Source organism: Dendropsophus ebraccatus, chromosome 1 (genome assembly GCF_027789765.1).
Source record: "Dendropsophus ebraccatus isolate aDenEbr1 chromosome 1, aDenEbr1.pat, whole genome shotgun sequence".
Taxonomy (NCBI): domain Eukaryota; kingdom Metazoa; phylum Chordata; class Amphibia; order Anura; family Hylidae; genus Dendropsophus; species Dendropsophus ebraccatus.
Window position 1 is genome coordinate 18,667,185 of NC_091454.1, and position 23,151 is coordinate 18,690,335.

The window sequence follows — 23,151 nt, forward strand, 5'->3', positions numbered from 1 at the left end:
ACATCTCCTGAGATAGGGCAAATCGTCTTCTTGTCTCCGCTCCGGTAGCTTCTATATCAGTCAATGTCTTCTTTCTGGAGGAATTATGAAACAAGACAGAAGTATTAGTCAGCGAGACACCTGTAGACTTGTCTGCTTCATACTGTTAGACTTCATCAGCCGAGAACAGGACTCTCTATAGCTCTGCTGGATGTCACTGCAACAGCTGCTTCTTCTCAAAGGGAACAGATTATCAGATGATCGCCTATTGTTCAAAGCATGTTCTTATGTAAAACATATTTTTAAAGACTTTTTATGGATTTTTTTTCTTCCAATTTTCTATTTTTTTTTCTGTTTACTTTATTTCTTCCTTTTTTATCTTTTACAAATTACCAAGAACAAACATATAAAAATTTTACAATTCCAATTTTCTATTTTACTATCTATATCATAAGGTAATTTTTAAATTGTGGCCCCTAAGCCTAATAATAAGGAACCACTTCCTGTTAAGGAAAAATGGTGACACCAGTATAAGACTGGACCAAACCATTCGCAACAGGTGAAAGTCACAGCTCCTTTTCTCCCCCTCCCTGCAATGGTCACAGATTAGACTAGAAACCTGTCTCTAATAGGAAATAATAGAATGGAGAGGACTCATTGACATCTATGTCCATTTAGCTGCATGCCATAATGATGGGCAGCAGTACTCATGCTGCTTGCTAACATTTACCCCTTGAACGCTGCGATCTGTACCAATCACGGAATTTAAGGGAGTGTTACCTGTCACCGACTGATCAAGACCCTTGCAGCGTGACTGGTTTTCCTGGCAGACGTAGGAATACTACTTTTGTCCGACCTGTCCAATCAGCGATCTTCATCTAAAGTTTGCCTCAGGCAGCCTCTACATGCAGAGTGCCGATCTTACTGATCAATGCTGTACAATGGCATAGCATAGATCAGTATAAGCAGTCAAATGATTGCTTGTGATAGTCCCCGTAGGGGAACTTAAAAAGTGTAAAAATAAATAGATTAAACAAAAGTTCAAATCACCCTCTTCCCCATTTTACAAATAAAAATATGTAAAAATAAACAAATAATAATAAAAAATATATTTGCTATCCAATGTCCAATGTCATGACGCAGCGCCGGATAGGTGTGAAATGGGCCGTCGATGTACGGTGTACCATGCTCTGCTCTCTTCTCCCTGTGATGTAATGACTTTTTGAAGCATGTTATTAAAGGTTTGCAACTGACTATTCTCTACTGTGCACTGGATTTATTGATTGGATATTCATGAAGTGTGCACCCCGTGTCAGCACATTGTAGTGTGAACCAGGACTATAGAGCCCACAACCAGCAAACAGAGCCGAGGGATACAGGTGGTGCCAGGTGATTAGACTCTCACTAGATCATCCAGATGGTCATTGAGAACTTCAAACTGGCCTGGACATGTTCTGACATTAGCAGTGGGACATTGTGTACCCTGCAGGATTTTAATCCATGACGGCTTAGTGCTTCTAATGGTAATCTTTGAGACTGTGGTCCCAACTCTTTTCAGGTCATATACCAGGTTCTCCTGTGTAGTTCTGGGCTGATTCTTGACCTTTTTCAGAATCATCCTTGCTCCACGAGGCGAGATCTTGCATGAAGCCCCAGACGTAGGAAGATTGACAATCATCTCCTATTTCTTCCATTTTCTAATAATTATGCCTTTTCTACAAGCTGCTACCCTATTGTCCTGTGGCCCATTCCAGCCTTGTGCAGGTCTACAACTTTGTCCCTGGTTGGAGGTTGGAGTGTGATTGATTGTGTGGACAGGTAATGAGATCAAGCAGGTGCAATTAATCCAAGTAATAAGAGCAGAGTGGGAGGAGCTTCTTATAGAGAAACTAACAGGTCTGTGACAGCCAGAATTCTTGCTGGTTGGTAGGTGAACAAATGCTTATTTCATGCTAGGAGGTGTTGCAGGAGTAATGCCAGGAGGTATTGTAGGAATATTTTCAGGAGGTGTTTGAAGGCATATGATATAATACTATATTTAATAATGATTTTGCGGTGTCCCACCACGGGTGTTGCTAGTTTGAATACCCCTCGAAAAAGCCTGTAACTCAAAAGTAAAGTGGTAATGAAGTCATGTGTAAGTGTTGCCACTAGATGTCAGTAGTATGGGTATTTCTGTATGTATGTTTCACAGTTGTAGTAAACTAAGGGTTATTGTTTGTTTGTGATCTGCACACCAATGAGAGCTGCTCTTCTCTTCTGCCTATCTCTATCTTTATTTATCCTTGCACTCTCTTGTCCACCACTCACAGGAGCTGTTACATACCCTGCAGGAAGTCGTCACATGGGGAGAGGAAGTGTAGACCCATACTTAGTTTCTTTCTGTTTCTCAGAGAAGTAAGACAAACAGATCAGGCATCCCTGCTGAATTAGCCAGGGACCTGGCTCTGCTAGGTTCCCCGTCCGAGACAGACCAGCTGTAGTGTACAGGCGCTTATGGAAGACACAGACACTTTCTTTCTCAAAGCAACACTTCTATCTACAATGCAGTGCTAAACAACTAAAGAGAGGACGAGTCAGAGAACACCTCAACCCACACTGTGTACATCTTAAACACAGTGCAGGACAGTATCCTAAAAGCTAGGGGAACTGATCCAGATAGAGCAAAGCAGCTAGGAGCCTACGTGCTCTATCTCGCAATGCAGGTGACACCGGATAACTCGCTCAAGGTAACTAGGACTAGGGCTTGTGTCACCCTGATAGGACGGGTAACTCAACACTGCAGGGCAAAAGTTGGTATATCGACAAAGGTCGAAACACAGGCACAAGTATTCATCTTCTTTCAAGTCTTTTTCACAAGTATTCTCTTCCTTCTAAAGTCCTGGCAGAGCACAATACTAAATTGGCTTGGGACTCTCATGACCTACTCCTCTCCATTCCTCTGAACTCCTCTCTACTCTTCTCAGCACGCAACCAGGCCAGCACTGCTGTTCCACTTCTACCTCAACAGTTCTTGGTGCAGATCTATTCAAGTCCAGATTGTACTTTACTGCTCACTTGTATCACAGAAGATTCTTAAGTAAAAAAAAAAGTTTATTTATTCTATCGGGACTCAGTGATCATTAAACCAGCACCTACACACAAGCTACACCGACCTTGGGTCATCTCCCCTTTCTGTGGGTGGCAGCACCGACAGTTCGGGTTGGTCATATCTCCACTCCGGACCACCGTGATAAGCGACCAAGGGACTCATCACAACCCGGCAGGTCACCGACCATTGGGGAAAAGTATAGCCAGCCACAAAAAAATAAAAGCATGTATGCCTCATACCTGTGTGCTGAGTCAGCACTGGTGTCACGACAACCTACCACCTGGCTGAGCTATACTCCACCGACCAACCACCACAGGAGTGGAGTCACATAGTACCATCTAGCAAGTGACCGATCGCAGCTGCAGCACCACACAAGCAGCCCACCACAATTTCAATAATTCCTATTGTCAGGGATTGGTCTGCTCTGTCAGGGCTGCTCTCTTTCAGTTGCAGTTTCAGATGCATAGTAAACACAGTCCTGTATTTACTGTGCAAGGTGGTAATGAACAGCAGGGCACTGGAAAGAAAGCTAAAGGGGTGGGTACACAAACTGACCAATCAGGGAGAAACACTGCATGATGGGAAATTTCCTGGCTGGTGCCATCTTGGATATCGACAGGCTTTTAGAAAAACATGTAATGTAGCAACAGCGGCAACTAGAAAGGGAGTTGACTCAAAATACTGAGGGGGACTTGGCGAGTAAGACCAATTAGGTTTGGGAGCATCTTTTAGTTCTTGGGTGGAATACCCCTTTAATATGGGGGCCACATATCCATTTAGTAGGGTACACCTATTTACCAGGGAGGAAACTGTTTACCCAATGAGGGATAACTGTTTTGTAAGGGGTGTGGCAACTATCTAGTATTTGGGGACAACTGTTTAATAGAGGAGTAACTGATGTACCTTATACAGGTCAACTACTTACATGAAGATCGCTATCTATCTAGTGGGGGAACAACTACCTACTTAGGGGGCAATTATCTATTTTGTGGTAGGGATAATTACTTACAAAGGGGGCAACTATCTAATTTAATTGTGGATGGCTATGTATCTAGTAGGGAACAATTCTGTACATGTTAGGGGGCAACTATCTGCTAGGAAGGCAGCTGTCTGCCTAATGAGGAGCACCTACCCACCAAGCCCCTGCTTGTCATCTTTATTCTGCAACTTTTAGCACCACAGCACTTCTCTCCTGGTTCGGAGGAGGTCCTAGTTCCATAGCAATTAAGGCATTGGGAACAGTGTAGTACATCAACATTTTGTCACGGACAACACTTTAAAGTCATAACATCATACTGTCTGCATGGGACTGCATATGACCGGAAGAGAACCTAGTCACTTAGTGTGGGCTCAGGGAGAGGTGAGGTTAATTTTTCCATAATTTTATTTTACTTTTTTATAGGTACAAAGAGGGCACTGCCAATGGGGGTCCAAGGTACTGGGTGGGGGCACAAAAAAGGGACTGGCAACTATAAAGATGTACAAAAGGGTTCTGTTCTTGAGCCACAATGGGGGGCCTAACTACTAAAAGGGGGCAAATAGGGGGCTTATTTTTTGCAAGCACAAAGGGGGCCTAATTATAGTAAGAGGACACAAAAGGGGGCCTTACTACTATGTTAAAGTACAAAGGGGGCCCTAATTACTGTGTGGGGACACAAAGGGCTGCCCAACTACTGAAAGGGGATAAAAAGGTTGGTGTGGTGCAAAACATTTTTATATACCTTAGCATTGCTGGTAAGTATAGAAGAGGGACCTGGTGACATCATACCCGGACCGATGGGTTTCGATTGGATTATGCAATCTTACTTATAGTGATATACCCCCATTATACGTTCCCCCACCTGGTCCGGCTCAGTAACCTAACCAAAAATGTATAGCTTAAACCCCATTTATCATCACTATATATATATATATATATATATATATATATATATATATATTTATTTTCGTCTTTCAGCACAAAACACTGGAGGCAAATACCTACTTCCTCCAGCAGATGGCAGCAGTCAACAACCATCATGGCTCCACTCTACATGAAAAAGTTGGAGTCCACCCAAGTAAAAGTTCAATTAACCTTCGTCTCGATTCTCTGAAACTCTCATAACACAGGATCTGCCTCAGTCAGCCTAATGATGAGACATGCTGGTTAAAAGCCGCTGTCTCATGCTCAATAAAGCCGCTGGGAAAAAAAAAATCCTACAACAACATTGATTACATTGTGTTTCCGCAGAGGACGCATAAAGTCTCCCGTGCACCAGTAAACACAACAAGAAGGTAAGTAAAGACGACCTATGTTATAGCATTGCAATAGTGTTTGTACTGGTGGCGGAGTAGTACTAGGGTTACCAGCTGTGTATAGATGTAGCAGAGTTGAATGTGTCTTGTAGCTGTATTATTTGTGCATGTTGTTCATTTACCATAAAGTATTGGGGGTTGTATAACAAATGATGGGAACGTCTGGAGAAGGTCGTCCATTACTTTTACTGAAGATGTAAAGAACATTAAGCTCATTCCTGTCGATTAATAGGGCTATTAATGTATCTAATTACCACAATGTACTTTGCATAGATTGTCTCTTCTTAATAATTACACAATGTAGCAGAGCTGAATTTGACGTTTAACCCTTTAGGGTAATGTGTGTAGGGTAGAAAGCGGAGCTATGTTAAAATCAGGTCCAGGTGTATTAAAGCTTTGTGTTTTAGGCTTTTATTACATAATGTAATATAGAAATTGGGTTGAACGTTGTGCTAGACTTGAATAGAGTTGCCCTTTAAGTTTTTTTTTTTACCAAACAGAAATTCAGCACTATGATGGTTCTGTGATGCTCAAATGTGCACCTTAAAAATAGAGGTGAGGAATATCCTACCGTTTGGGGTATACAGCTTCTATGCAGAACAGAAGAGTTGTTGCTAAACAGAATCTGCAACTTACCCATTGGTATAGCCAACCTGTAGGGATCTGCCTGACAGCTTTTCAGTACTTAGGGTGGGGGATATTCATGAGTAGGGATGATCAAACATCGGGAATTATTAGGTTCGTTGGAACTCGAACCATCGGCTTTCCTTTCAATTTGAATGGAAAGCCGATGGTTCGAGTTTGAACGAACCTGAAAATTCCTGATGTTCGATCATCCCTGTTCATGAGTAGTGTTGAGCGAACTTGCCAAACTGTCCAGGTTTGGCAACGTTCTCTGAGCTCCAACATTTGGCATTTGACTCCCAGAATCTGAAGAACTTGGATGCCACCATAGCGAGTGCTTGAAAACATAGGCTGTATCATGTTTTCCTTAGGGTGGCACCCAACTTCTCCAGACGCAGGTAGTCAAATGCAGAATGTTCGGGCTCGGAGAACGCTGCCGAACCTGGACAGTTTGTCAAGTTTGCTCAACACTAGTCATGAGGACAAAAAGAGTGGACATTTAACATATTGCTACAGGAAAACTAATCTGCCCAGTAACTTAGCCATGGGTGGCAACCATAATGTCATCAACCTATACCTGTGTGTCCAAAAGATTCTCAATAAACTTCTCTACACCCAAACCGAATCGGCAACGTAACCGTTAGGATCGTCAACCAGAAGAGATGAACCCAATAGCTTATCGGTATTTTTTACTTCTAGCATGGGTAACACTACTGAAGATGAAAAGAATAGACCTTACACTGTGAGAACATGGCCTAAGAGCACTTAATAATTTGTACACATTGCTGATTACAAAAAAAAAATCTCTCTCAAACTCTCCTAACATGTTTCAACACTCAAAACGTGGTTTCATCAGGCAGAAACTGTCAGTATACTAACTATACTATACAGAAATGTGTCTGGACTGCTGCACCATTACTCCTGTGGGCGATAAAGATGAAAAAAAAAAAAAATCCCAACGTGTTTCACTTGATGCTGCTTAAAATGCGGTCTCGTCAGGGTTGAACATTGTACTGACATTTATTTCATGGAGGAAAAAAAAACAGACATGGCCGCACATCCACATGACTCACACTGACTGTCTGCTTCTCAGCACTATATAATACTAACATCAGGAGTTAGTTTCAATTTGATTAAAGTGTATAAGCCCACACACCACCTCAAGGTTCCTGATTCGTGTGGGTCCCTAACCCAACATGGCACAGTGCCACATGGCGACCACCATCGCTACAACAACATTGTCTGAGGAGAGAGTGACCCAGCAGTCTAGCAACCCCACTACTGGCAGACAACCTTCTGGGCCCCACCCTACTCGGACAATGCTGTAGTGACGGTGGTCGCCATGTGGCACTGTGCATTTGTCGGTTAGGAACCCACACGAATCAGGAACCTTGAGGTGGTGTGTGGGCTTATACACTATGATCAAATTGTAACTAACTCCTGATGTTAGTATTAAATAGTGCTGAGAAGCAGACAGTCAGTGTGAGCCACGTGGATGTGCGCCGTGTCTGTTCTTTTTTCCTTCATCAAATTACCGTCTGTATGAGGCCACATTTTAAGCCACATCATAAGTGAAACATGTTGGGATTTAGATTTTTTTTTATTATTATTATTTTTATCGCCCACAGGAGTCCAGACACAAGTTTTCTTACATCTCAAAGTACTCAAGTGCAAATTACGTACCATTACACAAGTAATAAACATGACCAAGGTGAACATACACACAATTCTGCATGCATCACTGCTCTGCTAATAGCACTAAACAGCTATACATAATAAATCATAGCGAGATATAAATGTGCATACTTAAACATGAAAACCTTAGGTTTGCAAGAATAACTCCCGAGGGTGTAACAAAGTAAATGCACATGTCTAAGAAAAGCAGCAACATTGCCGGAGCGCCTCTCCTGCGGCATAAGCACCATATATACATGATCGTACACCTTTAGGTTATAGATCAAGGCTCCCTCCATTCACTCAATAAGAGTATGGTAAAGACAAAGTTACATGACAAGTAATGTTCAGCAGACCGCTCAAATTGTTCTCCGAGCCGGAATGCTCCACATTTAATTTCCCGCAGCTGTAGAAGTTGGGTGCCTCCCAAGGGAGTCCTGGAAAACATGAATACAGCCTATGGTCCTAGGGCTGCATCCAACTTCTGCAGCCGTGGAGAAAGAAATGTCGAGCGTTCAGTTTGGAAAACATTGTCAAATCTGAACGGTTTGATAGGACCACCCAACACTACTGACAAAATGTTTTATGACTTTTCTCCTCTGACCTCTAACCTGTTACGCCTCTGCTCCTGTTAGTGCTGCCTCTTGTTTTATGACTTTTCTCACCTGACCTCTAACCTGTGTGACACCTCTGCTCCTGTCGGTGCTGCCGCACAGATCTCCATGTACTGCAGAGCATTGGAGCTGAGTTTTGGCAGGTCAGACATGAGCAGTTAACCATAACATGATGCTTCCCCCCTGATTTGTAGACCCCTCTATAGCTATGCTACCGCTACTAGGTAGACCATCCATACAGCTTCTCAATATTATTCCCTTTTATTAGGTATGTTATAAGCGCAAACAAATAGAATATCCCCCTCCCCCCCCCTTCGCTATAGTCAACCTACACAGAAGTATTCAAAGACATCTCAATATCCTTCTCTATTACCAAGGGTGGCAGCATTGAGGGCAAACAGAATACACAGGTTAATCATTGGTGTCTTTCTTATCTTAGCCAATAGAATAGGCGACTTACCCCTTGGTATAAGCCAACCTAAGTAGATCTGCCCAATGGCTACTATCTGTTATTAGGGCTGGTAACAGTGGATACAATGCCCCGATGGCCTGGACATATGTGCCTAAAGACTTCTCAATATTATTCTCTCTTAAGCAGTGGGTTAAAGACAGTGTCAGACTGGCCCATCGGAGAACTGGAGGGCCCCCAGCCCAAAACCTGTAGACCCAGCAGAGCTCAGAACCTGCATGCACTGACTGACTGTCCTGACTGAGTGAGTGAATACCTGGGTCCCCTGCTCTTTGGAGGGTGCAGGGAGGGGAGGAGAGATAGAAGCCGATGTGGGAGCCAATGGATAGCTTGGGGCCTAGAGACAAATTCTGCATTACCGCCCAGAAACGTAAGGTGCAGCCCTATATTTACCGAGAATATTCTATCAGACCTTAAAGCAATCTCGTTCCTATTAACTAATCAGGAGGAAGCAAATCCCGTCCAGTTCATTTCCAGCCAATAAATTGGAAATACTTTACCACCTAACAAAGTTTCCGATCGGCCGCTCTCTCCGCTCGGATGTATTTCACCAGGCGGAAAACACTTATTGAGTTCATGACTTATTAAAATTGCAATCTACCATTGAGGTGAATCGGAATGGGGCAATTTAAGTGGAAAAGAACTCCGAATTGGATGTGTTATTTGCTTTCTGTGTGTTCCTGCTTCCTTTCACGACTTAAGAAAAGGTAATTTAGCCAGCGAAGACATGGAAAATACAGGTCACCGGGGGCTTTCTTCTCCTCACCGTGTATTAGGAATCATGGATAATTACACGGACAAAGATTCTCTACAAGAGCAACGATCGGGAAGATAAAGTGGGCTGGATGAGTGATCGTCCTTTCATAGAGATGTGCATGTGACGCCTATAGCTGTATGGAAGGGGAATCACATCATTACACTGTGCCGCAATGCCCTTTCTTCTATCACAAAGGAGCTGTCATCTATACACAATCCTGATCTCCAAGGTCAGGCTGGCCCACCAGAATACTAGAAGACCCCCCTCCCAAGGGCCCAGATGCTAGCACAACAATAGACCCCAAAGGTCCAGTAGAGGACAAGCCCATATGGAGGTGACTTGCTGCGGTCTATTGTTTTTGGAATTCTTTACAAATATAACTCACTAGAACGTAGCCATATGTCCTGTGTGTACATGAACAAAGAGTTGAGTTTTGTTCTAGTATTAATGCTGACATATTTTTTCCTATATTCATGGGGCGCATAGAAAATAATAACCAGCCTACTCTCGTCTACCACATTCCCCCAGGTGTCCTCCTGTCATGACGTTGGGCCACATGCTAAACACTCTGTTTGCTACTTCCGAGACGGACTCACCTCGGCAGTGACGGCCGCTTATAACCAAAGCCACCACCAGTCTCACCTCTGTGTCCCCTCTGTGCTTGGTTCAGGGGCTGTCTAGCCTGTTTGTTACCCGAAAATAAGACAGTGCCTTATATTAATTTCTGCTCCCAAAGAGGCACTACGTCTTATTTTCGGGGGGTGTCTTATTTCTCTCTCCCCCCCCCCCCCGGCTTTCAACCCCGGCTCTCCCTCCAGCTCTCAACCTCAACCATCCCCTGAGTCTCCCCCGATTCTCAATGCCGGCCCTCCCCTGGCTCCCTACAGCCTCCCCGCAGCCCCCCCATCCACGGAATACTCACCAATTTCCTCAGTGTTGCTACACTTAAGCAGTAGTGGGACCAGGAGCGTGCAGCGGGATGTGGTTCATGGACCAGTATGCCTGCAGTGCCGTCTGTGAAGGTCCATGAGGGGATTAGGTGAGTCGCAGGGGGATGCCAGCCTTACTTTTAAAAACAACGGAGGACGCTAGAGACAAACAAACCTGCTGAAAGTTAGGTTTTTTACAAACCTAGACGGTTAACATTTGAATCTGGCTGCCTGGAGAAGGTGGGTGTAACCTGAGGACTGACATGAGTGCGCTAATATCCCAATACATCAGACAAGAAGATCATCCGGCTGGTACTGCGGTACTAACCAGGTGATCTTCTCTGACACCGTCTGTTCTGTGACCCGGCGGGGTCACAGAACGGCTGTTGTCTTACGCCATGTGAACATGGCCATACGCTGTACCATTGAATGTTTATATTGATCCACATCTTGGTCAACTTTTTCAAAAACTATTGTAGTTCCACAATGTTTTTTTGGAAACCTGCGGGCACCACTTGGAAATGAAATAAAGTGCTAGCCCCTAGCTCAAACTCCAAGACATGGAGACAAAACCAAGGGGAAGCTAGGAAACAACAGGCTGCACACCAAAAATGGAAACAATATACAAATGAATTTTATTTAGCACAACTACTGAATATAAACATTTAAAAACACTAAAACCATACATATAGTGAGCACAGAACCTGATAGGGTTCAATGTGCAACCACAACCCCTCCAACCATCTATAGACAGCTCTCCGCACCCTTACTCCAGTTGGAGGGGTTGTGGTTGCACATTGAACCCTATCAGGTTCTGTGCTCGCTATAAGTATGGTTTTAAAATGTTGTGCTAAATAAAATTCATCTGTATATTGTTTCCATTTTTGGTGTGCAGATTGTTGTTTCCTTGCTACCCCTTGGTTTTGTCTCTATAATTTTTTGAAAAACTAGGTACAAAATATCAAAATCATGACTATAGAAATAAAGATCATGTTCAGGTTCACCATGAGAAATTGTTACGATGGTAGCAATGATCTTTACCATTGCATTTTTGCATTGACCCACATAGGAAATTCATGGTAAACGTTTTTACGGAAAAATTGTAAGTTCGTTGTGGAACAGGAAGGTCCAAAACACTAAGATCAACACCACAGATGCGAAGACTCTGTTCAGGTTTACTATGCAAAAATTAGTTTCGAAGGTAGAAAAGAACTTTACCATTGCATTTTTACATCGACCCACTTTGGAAATTTTTGGTCAATGGGACATCCAATGAGTTTCTTCAAGGAGTAGAGCCATCCAAGACAGATGTTCATGATCATATGTCCCATAAAAACTTGTAGCAACAATTTTTAGCTCTGCCTTTTTACGTTGACCTAGGTGCAGAATTCTTGGTCAATTTTTTTAAGATCATCCAATACAAGTTTTTTTTGGGGGGGGGTCAAAAAGTTAAGGATCTTCTTTGCTCTTTAGAAAATGTATGGAAAGTACCAGATCTTTTTCAACTTTGGATCTAGAAACTGTATCCATGTTTTCCAGAACTCCCTAGGGCTGCGTCTAACTTCTTCAGCCACCTGTATTCAAATGCTTGAGCACGGACTGAAGCATGCTCAAGTTGTGCTCGTCTGGCTAACCGAGCTAGTGATACAATGCTAAATCTGAGTTTTGGAGGAGGACATGTTACTTCTGAGTTTTGGAGGAGGACATGTTACTTATGTAATCAAGCAAAGGCACGCATGGTATGGAAAGTATGGCTTATTGATGGTCCATGCCAGGAGTGCTCCACCGTGTTGTGTGGTTTATTTTATTTAGTAACCACTGTCTCGATGTTTCAGCATATAGTTCAGCATATTATGGAGACCATCGCTTCGTGGCTGTATCCCCTCAAGCTACACAACAACAATGTAGAACATCTCTTCTTGAAATAACCTTCCGTGTAGTCTATGGGTTTCCAACCAGAGAATCCTGCATCAGTTCTTGGATGTATCGATCAGACGGATGAATTATACATTAGCTGAAATGGCCTTTAGATAATTCTCTTCCATCAAGCTACAATCGGGAACCATTTTTTTTTTAGGTAAAATGCCAAAATTAAGTCTATTATTAATAAGATACTTAACTCTTCGAGTGCTACCTGCTTAAAATGGCTCAGATCGGAAGTCTATAAATGGAGGACGATAGTATGTGCTCTTTTCATGCGGGGGAAATTTTCCTCAAATTTCTTGATTGGTGGTGGTGGGTGGGGGTACCAGCAATCAAAATCTTCCACCCCTTAGCTTTTCCTTCCCTATCCTGTAGATAGGGGATAACTTTTGGTACTTAGAATACCCCATTAAATTACTATTTTACAATAAAAACTCAACGGAAACTCAGTTTGGAGGCTGGATATTGGAGACTTCTAGTCACGGGCTGGTCAAGGTAGTTAGCATCTTTACAACAGACCTTCCACACTCGTTCGGCTGGCACAGTGATTGCACTTATGGATGATGGTGCTAGTAATCCCATGGGGCACTCTTTGAGTCAATGTCTCCTGGTTGATGAAAGGTGGGGTGCCCTTGATGGTGGGGTGCTGTAGGTTTTCTTTACTTTAAGATGGAGTAACACTAAATCACTTTCTTCATAGAAGAGGGAGGAGATAGGCAAAAGGTAATAAAGCGGTACTAGGGCGAACTATATATATTGTTTAAATCAACTGCTGTCAGAAAGATTCGTAATTTGCTTCTATTTAAAAACCTCAAGTCTTCCAGTACTTATCAACTGTTGTATGTCCTGCAGAACAGTACTCTCTGCTGCCACCTCTGTTCATGTCAGGAACTGTCCAGAGCTGGAGAGGTTTTCTATGGGGATTTGCTGATGCTCTGGACAGTTCCTGACATGGACAGAGGTGGCAGCAGAGAGCACTGTGTCAGACTGGAAAGAATACACGGCTTCCTGCAGGACATGCAGCAGCTAATAACATTTTTAAATAGAAGTAAATTACAAATCCATATAACCTTGTGACACCAACTTGACACCGCTTGACTGTATAATCACACCCATCACCTGAGAAAACAACCACAAAAAATAAAATAAAAAACAAACACATTATTTATCATCTAAAAACTTATATCTGATGGATTCAACTAAATTGAACCTGTTTATCTCCCCCTTGATTGTTTGGTCGCTGTCCCTTTAAAAATTGCTTTTGCAGCCTATTTACAAAAGAGAAAGTCCCCAGTGTGCCCTTAGCAAATGTACATAAAGTTACTAATATGAATGCAGGTAATGCACAGGATACAGACAGGAGATACACAGTCCAATTAGCATGAACTGTGTATCATGTGACCAAGGCATCATTCCTCTGTTACACAGAATATGCCAATACTAACCCTTACACTGCAGTTTTCCCCTTACATCTACATGAAATTTACAAAAACAGGTTCACTCAAGTACACTTATAGTACACCAAACAAGCCAGAGAAGGGTTGATGGGTGGTTAATAGGACACAAATACTGGGATGCTACATTATAACATGACAAACATCAATGGGAACCTGTCACATTGAACATACAGAGAATATAGTAATAGTGTCTGCAAGCAGCTAGTTACATTGTTCCACTTTGTCCTATATCAGAAAAACAACTATAAAAATATATGAAGAAATAAAGCAAGATAAACATTTAGACCCAAACATGACATCATGATAAGAGGTGGAGGTTCACTTTAAAGGGAAACCATCTGCAGGTTAGTAGAATCTAACTCCCTATTGCACATGGGGCGCCGTTTCTGTGCTATTAGGAGTTTAATCTTTATGATAATTAGGTATTTTGGTGCACAGGGGGCGGGAATATCCCACAGCTGTCCCACTTATTAGAAGGGGTGGGTTGGCTGGGGGCGGATCTGTGCACTAGAGGTGGTAGTCCCGCCCCCAGTGCACCAAAACGCCTAACTAGAATAAAGATTACATTTTGAATAGCACGGAAATGGCGCATTGGATGGTAAGAAACTTACCAATTGGGAGATATCAGCAGGTTAAGTTTCCCTTTAAGACATGATTTCTCTGGTGTAGACGAGATGTTTTCTGGTCCTCTTTGCTATTCACTCTGCAGCGGAAGGAAAATCAATTGTTTACTAAATGCAAATCTCCTCCGTGAAGCGTTTATCACACGAGCCGAGCGGTTAGTGAGTTATCGACTGCTTATTTTTAGATCCGGCGGAGATGGGGCACGATCTGGATGAGCCGAAGGATGACAGGGGCACAGTCTGTGTCAAGTATCTGCTGTTCCTGTTCAATTTCTTCTTTTGGGTGAGTTCATCCTTGAGCGGTTGTATTCATCTGGGATTCTGGGAAGAAATAATGTGGAATTTTTCAATTAGAAAAACCGTCCAGTTATCTGTATAGAGCCGCTTGTGCTGCAGAGTTTACTATTAAAGTACAATCATTTTATTTAAAGGGTATGTCCACTTTTCCAACCCGATTTTTTTTTTTATTGGTTAATGATTTTCAACCTTTAAAATTTTCTTTTTCAAATCTCCTATGGTTTTGATTAAGATCTCCATGGTAACAGACTACAATCAAGACCCTGTGTAGTCTGCTCCTATAGTAATACTTTAGTTTGTCTACTTTAGTATGTCACTGCAAATCTAATATCAAGGACCTATCGTAAGGCAGTTTTTAAGGGAATACTTTTTCAAGGTCCTATCCTGAGGCTATGCTTCAAGGGGATACTCCGGCATTTCTTTTTTTCTTTTTAGATCAACTAGTGTCACAAAGTTATACAGATCTGAAAATTATTTCTATTTAAAAATCTTCGAGGAGATTTATCAAACGTGGTGTAAAGTGAAGCTGGCTCAGTTGCCCCTAGCAACCAATCATATTCAACCTCTCATTTTCCCAAGAGTCTGTGAGGAATGAAAGGTGGAATCTGATTGGTTGCTAGGGGCAACTGAGCCAGTTTCACTTTACACCATGTTTGATAAATCTCCCCCATTGTTTTGCTGGAGTTCCCCTTTAAGCCAGACCTAATAGTAATTTATGCTACCTGTGTGAATGCAACAGGTAGGGGGCCTCAGGATCCCATGCGTTTCTGACAGCCACATCTTTTATGTAAACAAATATTTAACATTGAATTATTATGATCCGGCTTACATTAGAATACGCAGAGCCTACGGAGAAATCCGGGAATTCCCCACCCCCCCCTTACGTCCTGTATAATTCCGTTATCTTTATTTGCTCAGGGAAACATGGTGAAACTAGCCGGTCGGCTCACACGTCCCATGTAGATGTATATTTAATATGCCTTGTGAAAGATACACCCCCAGGGACGCTGCAAATGGGGCCGATAGTAAACCGCACAAACCAGAAGACTGATCTCTCCGCTCGTAAGACTCTCCTTAGGACATTCTTTTTTACAGCTAGAGCTATAAAGGTTGAAATCATTACGGCTGAATAATCCTGATATGCAAAAGCTTAAGCGGGAATCTGCGTATTTTTCTTCCGCTCGGTGATGAAGACGTGGGGATAGTTACTTAAGGAAAACAGTTTATTTTTTTTTTATCTGCTGTTCTGACCTACTTTTATCCGGGCTTCTGTTCAACTCATTAATTATTCGTCAAGTCGTTGTGCTAATTTTCTCTCTATTTATGGCGATATTAGCAGCTGATTATGGACGGCCCCTACAGTCGCGGGATCAGTCTACTATGCGAGGAATCACATATGGCAACCGCAGCTACCAGACAGCCCGATACGGCTGGTCTCCCCCGTGGAAAACAATTCTACGCCATCTGTTCTTGCAGCTAGGCGTTCCTCTGATATTCCTCTTGGAAACGTATCAATGGCACGAGGCCTACCTGGCAAGGGCGATAAATCCACTCGCTAAATTTGTTGTAGGAATGTAATCTAAGGATTGTTTAGATCAGGGATGGGGGACCTTCTGCTGTTGCAAAACTACAATTCCCATCATGGCTGCATTAACCCCTTTAAATGGGACAAAATACCAGATCGGAGAAGGAAGAAGACCAGTGGGACATACTAGTGTACGTATATTAGTGTAAGAGCGATGGGGAGTCTACAATGAGAGCCTAACAATAATTAAAGGGGTTGTCCAGCGAAAATCTTTTTCTTTCAAATCAACTGAGATCAGAAAGTTATATAGATTTGTAATTTACTTCTATAAAAAAAATCTCAAGTCTTCCCATACTTGCTAGCTGCTGTTTGTCATGCAGGAAATGTTCTATTTTCAGTCTGACACAATGCTCTCTGCTGACATCTCTGTCTCAGATTTCTATGAATCCCCAATGAAAACCTTTCCTGCTCTGGACAGTTCCTGTCTCGGCCAGAGATGTCAGCAGAGAGCACTGTGTCAGACTGAAAATAAAACAACATCTCCTGCAGGACTTGAGATTTTTTTTTTATAGAAGTAAATTACAAATCTATATAACTTTCTGACACCAGTTGATTTGAAAGAAAAAGATATTCGCTGGAAAGCCCCTTTAAGTGCATGTTAACCATTCCATTTCCAGGAGGAATAACGGATGGGTTTTGCCATTGAAAACTATGCCATCCGAGTTATACTTTATATTTAGAAGGTCCCAGAGATAAAGCGTGATAGAGATAAATTGAGGCCCTAAGGTGATACCTGTGCTGCATACTGCTCCGGAGCTTGGATGTATAACCCTTCAGATGCTGTGGTGAATAGACACTGCAGCATCTAAGGGGTAAAACACAGGGTGGGCCTATTCAATTACCTCATTAGCTCCCAGAGTACCATTGGGTTATCATGACAACTGGGGCCTAGTGATGGCTTTTTTTTTCAGTATTTTAGCCTGGATTTCTAGTTTTACTGTTTATTTAATTGAGATACGCATTAAAAAAAAACATTCTTCTTTTATTCACAGATTGGAGGGGCTGCAGTCATTGGAATAGGCCTATGGACATTACTGGAGAAGAGTAGTTACATTTCTTTCCTAGCAAACAGCACCCTATCAGTGTCGGCGTACATTCTGCTCTTTGCCGGAGGAGTGGTCATGATCACTGGTTTCCTTGGCTGCTGTTCTTTAATCCGAGAACACAAAACCTGCCTCCTAATAGTAAGTATAACCTATGTTGGGTCATTGTAGAATGCCATATTGTTACTAATCATCTTTTCTCTAAGATTTAATGGGCTAAGGAGATAAAGGAGTTAAAGTACTTTGGCAAAAAAAAAAAAAAAATTTAAATCAGCTGGTATCAGAAAGTCCTATAGATTCGCATATTACTTCTATTTAAAAATCTCCAGTCTTCCAGTACTTATTAGCTGCTGATTGACCTGCAGAAAGTGGTGTATTATTACCAGTCTGACACAGTGCTCTCTGCTGCCACCTCTGTCCATGTCAGGAACTGTCTAATCTCAGAAGAAAACCTTTCCTGCTCTGGACAGTTCCTGACATGGACAGAGGTGGCAGCAGAGAGGACTGTGTCAAAAATTCACCATTTCCTGCAGGACATACAGCAGCTGATGATTTCAATACTGGCTGTATAAATTGGTGTGCAAAGAGCTTCCCTAGTGGCAGCTTTGGGGACAAAAATTGTTTTTATTTTTACGTGGAATAGGAGCGGCGGCAGCAGACGGCCGCTATATCCTATGGGCTGCCCGGACGATCAGCGATCACCCACGCAACCCCCCCCCCCGCAGCTCCTCCCGGCCCTCCCCGGACTCACCCGCTCATTGCCGCCGCGTGCAATAGCGGCGGCAGCGAGCGGGCAACAAGTAGCAAACGAGCGCTAACATCGTTCGTTTGCTCCTCAGAGTCGGACCGTGGAATACGGCCTTTTGTAATTGGGTTTATTAGGCAAATATGCTATTATCTGCATTCAAAAAGACTTTCCCCAGGTCTCCCCCCACTCCTCTCTCTCATTCACTGCTCATTATCAGGAAATTTTGACTCTTTCACATCAGTCGGGCCCTGTGTAACCTATGGAGAGGGGAGGGGGGAGGGGAGACCTGAGGGAGGTTAGTTGCCAGCAGAGAGCAGAGAACAATGGATTACACAGTGGGAGCTGTGTGAAAGCCGGTATTCAGAGGTTCAGAGGAGAAAGCCCGGTGATGTAGCTGTAAATTACCTCTTTGTTTTCCTGTTTTGGTACCTCATCTCCCTCCACCCCTCTCCATAGAAAACCATGAAGACAGGGGGAGAGCTTCAAACTGCATTTTTTGGCTAATAAACCCAATTAAAAAAAAAAAAAATTAAAAAAAGAAATAAATTAAATGACAGTGACACTTTAATCACGTTTCAAGCCTAATGACCAATAGGTGGCACTAGAGAGACCAATTTTTTTCATACTGGAGGAGAGCTAATTAGCATACCTCTCTTCCCAAAAAGTGTCCACAAGGCGAAGCGTAACCCCCTGATATGTACATTCCCGTGAAACGTTTTTTTAAGTCCTTTTCCCAGCGTCAAGTTACATCCCCAATCATCCCAATGAATAAACCATATACAATTACTTTTTGGATGGCAGATCTCTCTCTCTTTTTTTTTCTTTTATGGCCTGGTGTATAGTTTGAGGCAATAACAAATGGATATCTTTATTGCTAAAGATAACAGGACATTCCGAACACGTCCTATTCCTTGGAACAGACAGTGGTGTCCTGGTCCAATTATACAGTGAATACATTGCTGTTATAGAGACAAATGATGGCGCTCGCTTTTTGATACGGTCCCGGAATAGGTGCCGTCAGCAATTCTTGTTTATTACAGGGTAAATCCGAAAAAATAAAAAAATCTTTAGCTTCATTTCTATGACACATCTAATCCGGGCGCCCCGCTGCTGCCTGTCCTGACCTCGGACACAAGACCTCCATTACTGAAGCGAGACAAATATTTGGCACATTCTCTGTACATATAATTTATAACGGCGATCATTTTTCTTCTATAAACTACTCTAGTGATGTATAGAGTGTCAGAAAGTGGAACATAGGCAGTGAGATACGGGAAAATGAAGTGATGGTGCCTCGAATTTCTGCACCTGGGGCAACGATTTAGTTTGGTGTCCTAGATTTGTATCTAAATAGGGAAAATGGCTTGTTAGCGCCCCCTCTGGCACCTATAATCCAGGGCACAGGTCCTCTTATACACCTATAGCTACTCCTTTAAAGGGAATCCGGACCCCAGGTGCTGGCAGTGTATAGTGTAGGTCTCTGTACCCTTGTGTGCACACTGCCAGTGCTATAGATTTAATACAGTGGTGCCAAACACACTATAAGGGTACGTTCACACTACAGAATCCGGGCGGATAGCCCTCCGCGGATTCCGCCGCTCACTCTGCGCACATCTACACCCGTGCTATAGACTCCACTCTGTGGTCGGGCGGATTCCGCCATCTGCCCAAGGCATTGACATGTTAAAGGGGTTATTCAGCGCTACAAAAACATGGCCACTTTTCCCCCCTCTTGTCTCCAGATTGGGTGGGGTTTCAAACTCATTTCCATTGAAGTAAATGGAGCTTAATTGCAAACCCCACCTGACCTGGAAACAAGAGAGGGGGGAAAGTGGCCATGTTTTTGTAGTGCTGGATAAGCCCTTTAATTCTTTAGGCGGACAGTGGAATTCGGCCGACCATAGAATGGAGTTTAGGGGACCGGTGGAGATGCGAGCGGGAGCATGCGGGGGTGAGTGCCAGAATCCGAGGGATGTTCTCCATGTGGATTCCTCAATGTGATCGCACCCTTACCAAGGGTCACAGAGGAGCAGTGGGAGTAGTGTTGGCCTCACTACCTGAATATTCACTGGTGTCCAGACTTCTGCTCCACCCTGGCATCACCTTCTTCTGGGCTGTGTGCGCCGACTTGCCAGTTCGTGCCCCCTCCCCCTGACAACCCAATTGCGCCATAGGCCCTCAGTGCTCCTCCGGCACATGTGCAGTCATGGTTATCTGGAGAGTGCGACCGAGAGCTTGGCAGTGCAGACGCGAACTAACAAGTCGGTGCGCACGGTCCTTGCCAGCAACGGTGCATGTGTGGAAGAAGATGGCGCCAGGGTGGAGCAGAAGGCCGTAAACCGGTAAATATTCAGCAGAATTAGGGAGGAGTAAGTAGTGATGAGGCATGCCGAAGTGCGGCACGAATGCCAAGCCACTACTCTTCTGTGACACTTGGTTACAGTAAGGGGGAGTTATCAAACTGGTGTAAAGTAGATTTGGCCCAGTTGCCCCTAGCAACCAATCAGATTCCACCTTACATTTCCCACAGAATCTGTGAGGAAAGAAAGATGGAATCTGATTGGTTGCTAGGGGCAACTGGGCCAAATCTACTTTTCACCAGTTTGATAAATCTTCCCCAGTGTGTTGGGCAACACTGTATTAAATCTACAGCACTGATGGATTTAATTCACACAAGGGGACAGAGACCTACCCTACACTGTCAGCATCTGGGGTCCGGTTTAGGTGCTGACAGATTCCCTTTAAACCAAAGGATTCTCTCTAAGGCTCTATTTGTTCTTTGGCCAATAAAATAAATTAAATATATATATATATATATATATTTTTTTTTTTTCCCGTATTCGCATAGCCCTTGCAGCCTATAGATAGTACTAATATGTCAAACGGAAGTGATTTGGCTCCATTGGCGTGGAGAATTTTCACTATCTATAATTAAGAGCGGCATCTGCCATAGAGAAATTAGCCATTTAAATGAATTCAGTGGAATGTATGTGGAGCGGCGTACACGGAGAATTCTGCGAGGGAGAAACGTTTGATGTCGAGATTCGATCTAGTTACAAAGCTAAATATGAAAGACGTAAAAATAGCTCAGGATTTAGTGAATGTTATGCATCTAACCATAAAACTATCACGGAAACAAATGGTTCATTGGGCGGCTTCTCGCTTTTTCTTATTTCGTGTCAACTATTTAGCGATGAGGAGGACATTAATATTCATGGGCTTTATGGTTAAAAAAAAAATTAAAGGGAATCAAACATACCGCTCTGTAGTGTGGCATAAAGGGTCGATGACTATGTCGATGACTTGAAGAGCGGAGTCCAATAGGTCAGATGGAGGTCAACCTAAATGGAAGACAGGCCGAGGTTGGGACAGGAAAAAAAGGAGGGACAGAAGTGCTGTTTCCTCTAAGCCAGAAATGAGGAACCTTCGGCCCTCCAGCTGTTGCAAAACTACAATTCCCATCATGCCTGGGCAGCCGAAGCTTTAGCTTCGGCTGCCCAGGCATGATGGGAATTGTAGTTTTGCAACAGCTGGAGGGCCAAAGGCTCCCCATCCCTGCGTCTAAGCTGTGGACTACAACAAGCTTGACAGGTAGTGCTACTTCTTAGATTGTTAACCCTATTAGCATGTTGTTTTAACTCTTTCCTGTCCAGAGTTCGCAGCTTAGAGGGATCACTGGACAGATGATAGAAACTTTGGAACCGTATACCATATGGAAAACAGGGATCGGTGGGGAAAGTAAGGCTACGTAGACACTAAAACTGCAGTATACGTGGGGTATATATCAAATTTACAGCAGAAAGTTAGGCCGATGTAGTATATAGTGTATACCCAAGTGTAGTCTATTAGTGACTAATACTGTTGTTCAGTCCACTTCCAAACATAATTACTCATTAGTTTGTTTAAAAATCTCCTGTCTTCCAGTACTTATTAGCTGCTGTATGTCCTGCAAGAAGTGGTGTATTTTTTCCAGTGTGACACAGTGCTGACACCTCTGTCCTTGTCAGGAACTGTCCAGAGCAGGAGAAGTTTTCTATGGGGATTTGCTACTACTCTGGACAGTTCCTGACTTAGACAGAGGTGGCAGCAGAGAGCACTGTGTCATACTGGAAAGAATACACCACTTCCTGCAGGACATACAGCAGATGATAAGTACTGGAAGACTTGAATTTTTTTAATAGGGGATATATACATATGCTCTGTAGAAATTGAGGGTGGTCCCTCAGAATCATTTCCAGTCCGGCACTGTATTAAACAGCAGGTCTTCTAGGAAATAACATAAATAATCTTAGCACAGATCTATCCTGACAATGTGTGTATATGGAAGGAGAACATCCTGTGAGTGGTCAGCCCTAATCTGCAGCCTTTATCTTCCATTGCATTATCCGGGCATGTCATGGAAGATTGCGTTCTGCCCATCGTAAGCTATTTCAGACTTCTTCAAAGCCGTCCATACAGAAAATGAGAAAGTAGGGCATAGAGAAGAGCGCAATGCAAATCCACATCTCAGAATAGTGCAGGTCTGCCACGTAACCTCTGCTAAAACCAGCAGCACATATTACTCCTAAAGCCTGTGGCTCCACCGACAGCAGGTACGCTTTGTTATCCCGAGTGGGAAAATATCAAAGGGTCACCTCTGTTTTCTATAGCGGTAAGTGACTTCAGAAAGTTTTATGTGTCTTTAGATGTTTAAACTCAATATGAAAAGATGAAGAAAAATAGAAAAAAAAATACCCTTGAAAATGTCTTCACCTGATATTCAGTATATAGGCGACATCTGCAGTTGAAATATGTAGCTGGTAGGCTTCTGCAATGGCTGATCAGAAATAGAGAACGTCCTGCTGCAATGGCCGGGTATAGAGATAACAGCGGACATTCTGCTGCAATGGCCGGGATCAGAGGTAACAGTGGACACTCTGCTGCAATGGCCGGGATCAGAGATAATAGAGAACGTCCTGCTGCAATGGCCGGGTATAGAAGTAGCAGCGGACACCCTGCTGCAATGGCCGGGGACAGAAGTAACAGCAGACACCTTGCTGCAAT

General features: G+C 43.2%; 1 protein-coding gene across 2 annotated transcripts in view; it reads left to right on the top strand.

Annotated features, from left to right (window-relative positions):
* The first annotated feature begins 3,630 nt into the window (after positions 1-3,630).
* The window catches only part of LOC138772492 (tetraspanin-11-like), a 37,174-nt gene continuing 17,653 nt past the window's right edge, over positions 3,631-23,151 (top strand). For both annotated transcript variants that reach the window (XM_069952927.1, XM_069952935.1), the window contains exons 1-4: positions 3,631-3,705; positions 5,028-5,344; positions 14,621-14,718; positions 17,310-17,501. In XM_069952927.1, the coding sequence (XP_069809028.1) occupies positions 14,632-14,718; positions 17,310-17,501 (279 nt within the window). In that variant the 5' untranslated portion in view covers positions 3,631-3,705; positions 5,028-5,344; positions 14,621-14,631. The remainder of the gene's footprint in view (positions 3,706-5,027; positions 5,345-14,620; positions 14,719-17,309; positions 17,502-23,151) is intronic.